This window comes from Serinus canaria, chromosome 15 (assembly GCF_022539315.1).
Source record: "Serinus canaria isolate serCan28SL12 chromosome 15, serCan2020, whole genome shotgun sequence".
Taxonomy (NCBI): domain Eukaryota; kingdom Metazoa; phylum Chordata; class Aves; order Passeriformes; family Fringillidae; genus Serinus; species Serinus canaria.
The window spans coordinates 1,747,061-1,755,961 of NC_066329.1; the positions used below are offsets into that span (position 1 = coordinate 1,747,061).

General features: G+C 63.1%; 1 protein-coding gene across 1 annotated transcript; it reads right to left on the reverse strand.

The window, feature by feature from the left end:
* Window positions 1–527: 527 nt before the first annotated feature.
* On the reverse strand, window positions 528–6,366 carry NEFH (neurofilament heavy chain). The gene is made up of 5 exons (XM_050980461.1): window positions 5,574–6,366; window positions 4,181–4,380; window positions 3,318–3,442; window positions 2,291–3,011; window positions 528–2,233 (listed from the first exon to the last, which is right to left on the reverse strand). Exons 1-5 carry the CDS (start codon window positions 6,364–6,366, stop codon window positions 1,232–1,234), a joined length of 2,841 nt encoding a protein of 946 aa, XP_050836418.1. The 3' UTR covers window positions 528–1,231.
* Window positions 6,367–8,901: the final 2,535 nt, after the last annotated feature.

Consider the following 8,901-nt stretch of genomic DNA (forward strand, 5'->3'; position numbering starts at 1 on the left):
CAGGGACTGGGGAGCTGAGATGGCTAAAAACTGAGATGGCTAAAAATAGCCCTTTTCCAGAGCCCGCAGTGCAGCCCCAGCCTGTCCTTGCCGGCTGGCTGCCATCCCACTCAGCACAATCCCTGCATCCTGGGGGGCTTCTCTATTCCTGGGCTTGCAGGGGAGCAGAGCAGGGTCCTGGGACAGGCAGGATGAGAGGTGGGACATCCTGGCTTGTCCTGCTTGGCCTCAGGGAGTTGGGATGTGCCCCCTCCCCTCCACCGCTCTGTGTGGGGTCCCAGACTGGCAGAGCTGGGGTTCCATCCCCCCTCCCAAGGTCACTGTCCCTCCTTCATCCCAGACTCTCTGTGTCTCTCCTGGGAGTGATTTCTCCCTGAGCAGGAGAAATGAGAGCCCCTCTCCTGCTCCTCCCAGCCCCTGCCCTCGGTGCAGTGGTGCAGTGCTGGGCTGTGCCGCAGCCCTTGGGTTAAACCAGGCTCTCCCAGTCCCTTGGGAGCCAGGCTTTAAAAAAAGAAGGAAGGGGAAAAGCCCACTAGAGTCCTTTGGAAAGCGTAGCAGGGCTGGCCCTGTTTCCATCCTCAGGACACAGGGTTCTTGTGCCTGCTGTGGGGTGTGTTTCTCCTCTGGAAAGCCCCGTGTCACCCACCCCAGCCCTGGGTGACAGATCCCAGCCCCACATTCCCATCTTCCTTCCCTGTCTTCTCCCTAGGACAAGCTAGCAGAGCCAGGGTGTCTCTGTAAGCACTTTTATTTGGTTATTGCACAGAAAGCAAAGATCAGTGGGCTGAGGTTCCTGGTGCACCGTGTGTGTCTGTGAGCATTCCAGCAGCTCCCAGTCTTTCCTACCTCTGCCTAGAGGGACTGTCACCCCCAGGGCAGGGCAGGACCCCGCCAGCCCCCCCAAGCAGCTACAGCTCTGCATTGCACTCATCCATCCATTGCACATACGTTAAATAAATGCACTTAGAGGAGAAAGGTGGTGGGGTTCCCCTGGGGGTCCCCCCTCTTCTCCTGGGTTATAATTCAAGTGTTTAAATGTGGCGCTCGGCGAATATCACGTTCTGCGAGGGAAGCAATCGCCCACCTGAGGGGCTCTCACGGGCCTATTGCTAAGGGAAAGCCTGCCCTGGGGGTCCTGGGGGTCCCTGGGCTCCCACCCCGGGCCCAGCCATCGGAGAGAGTGGAGCAGCTCCCGTGCCCAGAGGTGCCTGCGGCTCCTGGGACTCTTCCATCACTTCTTCCCCGGCTCTGGGGCTGTGCCCTCCTTGCTGGAGGGAGCCTCGGCTTTGGGGGGTTCCTTACTGGCTTTGGGCTCGTCTTTGGGTTTTGCTTTAGCTTTGGGTTCCTCCACTTTCTTGGGTTCCTCTGCCTTCTCCTTCTTGGGTTCCTCCACCTTCTTAGGCTCCTCTGCTTTCTCCTTCTTAGACTCCTCTGCCTTTTCTTTCTTGGGCTCCTCCACCTTCTCCTTCTTGGGTTCTTCTACTTTCTTCTTGGGCTCCTCAGCCTTTGGCTTTTCAGCCTCCTTGGTGGCCGCTTTGCTGACCTCCTGCTGAGGTTTTGCTGGAGCCTCCTCGGCTTTTCCCTCTTTGGCAGGTTTGGGGCTTGGCTTGGTCTCTTTGGCCTGTGGAGCTGGAGGCTCTGGCACAGCAGCCGCCTTCTCCTTGGGTTTCTCCTCTGCCTTGGCTAGGACGTCCTTCTTGGGAGCTTCCTCCTTCTTACCCTCCTCAGGCTTGGAGGGAGCCTTCACCTCCTTGGGCTGCTCCTCCTTGGCAGGGGCCTTTGGAGCAGGGCTTGGCTCCTTGGCTGGGGCTGCTTCCTTCTGCGGAGACTTGGCCTCCTCCTTCACAGGAGATTTGGCTTTCTCTGGGGACTTCACAGCTGGGGGTTTGGCCTCCTCCTTAGAGGGGCTCGGGGGCTTCTCTGGGGACTTCACAGCTGGGGGTTTGGCCTCCTCCTTAGAGGGGCTTGGGGGCTTCTCTGGGGACTTCACAGCTGGGGGTTTGGCCTCCTCCTTAGAGGGGCTTGGGGGCTTCTCTGGGGACTTCACAGCTGGGGGTTTGGCTTCCTCCTTAGAGGGGCTTGGGGGCTTCTCTGGGGACTTCACAGCTGGGGGTTTGGCTTCCTCCTTTGAGGGGCTCGGGGGCTTCTCTGGGGATTTGACAGATGGGGGTTTGGCTTCCTCCTTTGAGGGAGTTGCAGGTGGCTCTGGAGATTTCACAGCTGGGCTCTTGGCCTCCTCTTTAGAAGGGGCTGGGGGTGTCTCTGGGGACTTGACAGTGGGAGTCTTGACTTCCTCTTTTGAGGGGGGTGTGGGTTTCTCTGGGGATTTCACTGTTGGGGTCTTGGCCTCATCCTTTGAGGGAGGTGTAGGTTTCTCTGGGGATTTCACTGTTGGGGTTTTTGCCTCCTCCTTAGGAGGCATTGGTGGCTTTTCAGGCGATTTGACAGCTGGAGTCTTGGCTTCCTCCTTTGAGGGGGTCGGGGGTTTCTCTGGAGACTTCACAGCTGGGGTCTTGGCCTCCTCCTTTGAGGGGGTTGCAGGTTTTTCTGGGGATTTCACAACTGGGGTCTTGGCCCCTTCCTTTGAGGGGGATGGGGGCTTTTCAGGGGACTTGACTGCTGGGGTCTTGGCCTCCTCCTTTGAGGGGGACTCAGGTTTCTCTGGGGACTTGGCCTCCTCCTTTGCAGGAGACTTGGCCTTTTCTTCATCCTCTTCTTCAGCTTTCTCCTCTTCTTCTTCCTCCCCCTCTTCCTCCTTCTCTTCAGCTTTTTCCTCTTCAGCCTCTTTCTCAGCCTCCTCTTCCTCTGTGACCTCCTCGGTCACCTGGATTTCCTCTGTCTGCTCCTCCACAATCACTGTCTCCTTCTCTGACTTTTCCACCACCTTGATCTTCTCCTCGCTCTTCACCTTGATGCTGGTGGTGATGCTGGGAGGCTTGGGAACCACCTCGGGGTAGGAGAGCATCCCAATGCCAGTCTCCAGCCGATACTCCTCCCCTTCCAGGAGCTTTCTGCCAGGGAGAGACCAGGACAGGGCACTCAGTGATGGCTTCTCCTCTCCTCCCATGACCAGGAGCTGCCAGCAATGTCCTGCAGCTCTATCTCCCTCCCTGCCCCATCCTGGATTATCCTCCTGCTCCTGTGGCCTGGGATGAGCAGGTTTCCTTGCCCTTCCCTCCACACACCACTCGGTCACCCAACTGGACATTGCCCACAATGGATGGATGATTTGCTCACCAAAAAGAGCCCAGGTGTTAACAAGGGACCTTGAGCAGACCTGGCTGAGACCCCCCACACCTTCTCCTGCCCCCCTGTACCTGTAGGCAGCAATTTCGATGTCCAGGGCCATTTTGACGTTGAGCAGATCCTGGTACTCGCGGAGCTGAGCTGCCATTTCCCACTTGGTGTTCCTTAGCTCGTTGTCAAGCTGCTGGATGGTTTCCTGTGGGCAGACAGAGCAATAATGGCGGGGGGGGGGGACGACACATGGCACAGTCCCCAGGAGCAGGGGGACACGAGCACCCCTAAACTGTCCCCTCGTCTCCAGAACCAGGGTGTCCTCACGGAGGAGTCTGCAGCCACCTCCTCCTGCAGACACACAGGGAAGGGGAGACAGGCAGGGGTGGTCACAGGGTGTCCAGTTGCCTTGGGGGACCTGGCAGGAGCCCTGCATGCCCTGAGCAAGGAGCTACACTCCAGTTGAGCCCCTGGCCTGCTCTCAGCACTGCCTCCAGCAGGGACCAGCTGTGGGAATGCTTCTGAGACTTGGGTGAGTCCAGTGGCAACTGAACTCCAGCTGGAGGCTGGTGGGCACCACCCTGGGGACAGCACTTCATTCCAAGGCCACCAAGGCAGCCCTCACTTCCCAGATCTGGGGGACAGGATGTGGCCCAAAGCCTGGACACTCTTCCATGGCGTTTGTGACCATCCTCACAGGCAGCTCAGTGCCAGGCAGAGCCATGAGGCAGCTCCAGGGGTGCTGAGGGACACAATAGCCCAGACACCGCCTCAGGCTCTGGGTTCCTGATCCCTGTGAGCTGGGGAAGGCCAGTTCTGACACAGCTCTGAGCATGTCCCACAACTCCTTCACATCCCTGAAGCCAAAATCCCAGCACTGCCCCTCCCCCGCAGCGGGATGGTCCCTCCCCAGCCTGGGCCGCTGCCCACTGCGCCATGGCACCTGATAGGACAGGACATCTGCATGATGGCGCTCCTCTGAGTCCTGCCTCTGCCTCTCCAGCGACTCCTGGGTCCCTTTGAGGGCTTCCAGCTCGGTGGTCTTGGCCTGGAGCTGCCGGCGGTACTCGGAGATCTCTTCCTGGGCCAAGCGCATGGCGTCCGTGTTCACCTTGGCCACCTCCGAGAGCTTGTCCAGCCTCACTGCGATGGAAAAGGGAAGATGCAGGGCGGGAGGGAAGGAGGCTGCAGCCTCCCCTCCTTGAGGAAACTCAAACCAGTCCATGCCACATGTCCCTGCTCTCTGCAGAGCCACCCCAGGCTCGCTGAGCGCTCTGCCTTCCCCACCCCTCGCTCCATCTCTGCCGGGATAAGTGAAGGAGGACGGGAAAGACGAGCTGGGGGCTGTTTCTGCCATCTTGGACTTCAGCCAGTGCAGATCCTCGCTGCACCCCCCGCCTCCCCTTCAGCTGTGTCACGGCCCCCTGCCCCACGGCGCTGCCCCCCCGTCGCATCCCACACACGCCAGCCCTTTCGAGGCCAGGGGGTTTTGCCGCAGAGCCCTGCAGACACCCCAGGGGACGAGGAGGGGCACAGAATGAGGGACAGGAATGCGGAGCGCCGATCCTGCGGCTCCCGGGGCAGCCCCCGCCCCTCCGGACGGGTGCCCTGGGTCGTGGCTGCCGCTGCCCGCGGTGCTGAAGCGCCGCTGTCCGTGGTGCTGGACCCGCTCTGCGCTCCCGGGGACTCAGCCTGGGGTGCCGATCCCACTCCCCGCACCCTCTAAAAAAGTGTCATCCGTCCGTCCCCCCCATAAAAGACCGCTCTCCGTCTTCCCCTCCCGCGTCAGAAATGCGGTACCGCCTCCCCAGCACTGCAAAAACCCCTGGCCTCGCCCCGGCTCAGAGGGACCAGCATAATTCCCTGCAGGATCGGGACATCCGGCGCCCCAAAAACTTGCGGGATGCGGGGCCAGTGATCCTGGAACCCTCCTCGAAACTCACTGCGGGGCAGAGGGGAGTCAAGCAGGGCACCCGCAGGCATTGGGGCTCTGGGGGCAGGGATGGGGTCACCCTGAAGCCCTCCCAGGGTGCTGGATGGACGGGAGTTCCCTGCACACTCTAGGGTGGGGGGACGCTGACGCCCTCCCCGAGCACAGTATATGGGGGCTCGGTATCCCAACACCCTCCAGGAGCACAGTAGAGGTGGGAGGGGTCCCTGCACCTCCCGGGGCGGGGGCATCTAACACGATACAGAGAGCTGGGTGTCCCCGCGTCCCTCGGGCCTCCCTCGCTCCCTTTGCTACAAGCCCGTCCGGGAGCGCGGCAGACCAGGGTGTCCCCGGGGAGGAAGCGGGATGCTGCCGGAGCGTTTGGCAGCCACACCCTCGCACTCACCGCGGAACCACTCCTCGGCCTGCAGGGTGCTGCGGGCCGCCGTGCCCTCCAGCTGGGCGCGCAGGTCGCGGAGCGCGGCGGTGACGCCGGGGCGCAGGGAGGAGGGCGGCTCCGCGGGCAGCTCGGGGCGCGCCCCGCGCAGCAGAGCTCCCACTTCGGCGCGGTGCTGCCTCCGCAGCTGCTCCGCCTCCTCCCGCAGCGCCCGGGCTCGCTCCTCCAGCGGCGCCCGCGCTCGCTCCTCCTGCGCCGAGCGCTGCGCCAGCCCGCGGGCCGCCGCCTCCAGCTCCGAGCGCTGCCGAGCCTCGTCCTCCAGCCTTCCCCGCAAAGCCGCCACGTCCTCGGCCAGGCGCGCCCGCTCCAGCCGCAGCTGGCCCTTCTCGGCGCCCAGGCGCAGCACGGTGCCCCGCATGTCCCGCAGCTCCCGCGCGTACAGCTCGCCCATGGCCGAGCGCCCCGCCTGCTGCTGCCGCAGCGCCGCCGCCTCGGCCGCCAGCGCCCGGTTCTGCTGCTCCAGCGCCCGCACCCGCTCGATGTAGCCAGCGAAGCGGTCGTTCAGCACCTGCAGCAGCTCCTTCTCGTTGCGCGCCCGCGGTTCGCCGTTCAACGAGTCCAGGCTCTCGGTGGAGGACGCGGCCGCGCTGCCGCCGCCGCCCCCCGCGCCCCGCGCCCGCCCCACCACCGGGGCCGGCCACGAGTAGAAGCCGCTGGAGGCGGCGGAGCGCGGAGCAGCGCGGCCCGGCTCCTTGCGGAGCCCCCCCGGGGGGCCCAGCAGCGTCTCCAGCATCAAGCTCATGGCGACCCCCGCCCTCGCTGCGGCACCGGCGCGGCCGCCCGCTTTATAGCGCTCGGGGCGGCCGCTCCGCCCCGCCGCCGGCAGCGGGGGTGGGCACCGGCACCGGCAGCGGCACCGCCCCGCGCCGCCGCCGCAGCCCCGCGGTTGCGGGGGGACCCCGGTGCCACGCCCAGGTGGGGAGCGGGAGCTGCACCAGAAAGGAACGGATTGTCCCCGGCAGGGGAACGGGGACCCAGGGGTACAGCGGGATCCAGGGAGCAGCAAACAGGACCACCGGGAAGGGAGCGGAGAGATACCGGAGGGAGAACGGAACCCCCCGGGCAGATAGCGGGACCCCCGGGAACAGAGAGTGAGACCCCCGGAACGGGAGCAGGGAGGTCCTTGAGGGAGAACATATCCCCCGGGCAGGGAGCAGGACTACTGGGAACAGAGAGTGGGAGCCCCGGCAAAGGAGCAGGGACACCCCAGGACAGAGTGAGGACCCCGCGGAAAGTGGAGAGCCCCCGAAGTGAGAAGGGACCCTCCAAACAGAGAGAGGAGAAAGAGGAATAGAGGGTGGGACCTTCAGAGAGGGAGGTGGGACCCCCGTGGAAAGGGAGTGGGGAGCTCCTGGTGACCATGGACCCCGTGGACAGAGAGAGGAACACCTGGGAATAGAATGGGGTCCCCACGAATAGAGAGTGCGACCCTGGGGAGGGAGCTGGGACCAGCCAGTACAGAGCAGGAAGCCACTCTGGTGTGAAGGAGGAAGGGGGGACCCGCGGGTGGCACAGACACCCCCCCGAGGGTGGGGCAGCGACCCTGAGGTGGGGCCCTCACTCGGTGTCCCCCCGGGGCCAGGCAGTGACTGGGGGTTCCTGCTGGCTGGGTGGTGGTGCCGGGAGGGTCCCCTGGGGGGACAGGAGACAGCCCTGAGGGATGCTGGGGAGCTCCCGTCAGGGAGGGATGGGAGGGCCAGGTCTGTGATCCCGGCTGGGAGAGGGATGGGGAAGGGGATGGAGACAGGGATGGGGTGGGGGGATGTGACTCCCCAAACCTGCCCTTGGGAGAGGGGTATGAACGGGCCACCCAGCCAATCAGCACTCAGGTACAATAGAACCAATAATTACTCAGGCACCATCCAGCCAATCAGCACTTGGGTACCATCTAGCCAATCAGCACTCAGGTACAATAGAGCCAATCATTACTCGGATACCATCCAGCCAATCAGCACTCACAGACAGCCCGGACATATGGACCAATGGCCGATCAGCAGTAACAGACCACACAGCCAATCAGCACACACAGAGCTCAAGATGTGGGCAGGTACTGACAGCTCAGCCAATCAGCAGCCAGGCCTGGAGATCCCAGCCAATTAACACACTGGTCCCTAGATCTCAGCCAATCAGCAACCAGGTCCTAATACATTGCCCCAACCAATCATCAGGCACGAGCACAGATCCCAGCCAATCAGCACACAAATCCATAGATGCCAGCCAATCATCAGGCACGAGCACAGATCCCAGCCAATCAGTACACAGGCCCACAGATCCCAGCCAATCAGCACATAAATCTACAGATCCCAGCCAATCAGCGCACAGCTCCATGGGTCCCAGGAGCCACCCTGGTGTCCCTGCTGTCCCCACAGCTGTCCCGTGTGGGAGCAGGGTCCCACCCCATCCCTTCTCCCACAGATCCATGGAAGCAGGGCTGGGAGCAGCCGGCATGCGCCAGGAGGAGAGGGAGGCTGAGCAGCCCCAGCTGGTGACGCATCCCCGGAAGTGTTGGGGACATGGGGACAGCAGGCACGGGCCACCCCTGAGCAGCTCTGTACCTGCCCTGCTCCCGCTGGCCAGCACCGCTGTCCCGCTCCCGGCCATCCGCCCCCAGCCTGGGGCCATGGGGACACACGGGGCGAGGGGGTCCTTCCCACCCTGGGGACACCCGGCGGAGCAAGGGGACACAGCCTATGCAGGGGGTGACCCTGTCCCCACACCCTGTGTGACCCCTCCTTCCCAAGCCCTGCCTCCAAGCCCTTTTCCTGTTCCATCCCAACCTCTGGCGTGTCCCAATCCCCATATCTCTGCTCCATCCCATGTTCCCATCCCTGTCTCTGTCCCTGACCCATGCCTGTCCCCATCCCATGCCCCTGTCTCCTGTCCCCATCTCTTTCCCTATCCCTGTTCCTCTCCCATGTCCCCATCCCCAGTTCCCATTCCCTGTCCCCATCCCATGTCTCTATCCCCTACTCCCATCATCATTGCATGCTCCCATCCCCAATCCCTATCCCCTGTTCTTATACTCTATCCCTGTCCCCTGTTTGCATCCCATGCCCCTATCCCTTGTCCCCATCCCATCCCCATCCCTACCCTCTGTTCCCATTCCCTGTCCCACATTCCCTCTCCCCTATCCCATCCCCATCCCTGCCCCATTCCCTCTCCCCTATCCCACCCCTGTTCTTGCCCCATTACCTCCCCCCATCCCATCCCCATTCCGGTTCCCCCATTCCCTCTCCCCTATCCCATTCCCTCTCCCCTATCCCGTTCCCTCTCCCCT

Bases quoted from the DNA above. Each gene is read 5' to 3' on its own strand.
- NEFH (XM_050980461.1), bottom strand. From the start codon at position 6,366: ATGAGCTTGATGCTGGAGACGCTGCTGGGCCCCCCGGGGGGGCTCCGC. The intron at 3,443-4,180 runs GTGCCATGGCGC...GTCTGCCCACAG, and splicing joins CAGATGTCCTGTCCTATCAG to GAAACCATCCAGCAGCTTGA. The intron at 3,012-3,317 runs GTACAGGGGGGC...TCTCCCTGGCAG, and splicing joins ATCGAAATTGCTGCCTACAG to AAAGCTCCTGGAAGGGGAGG.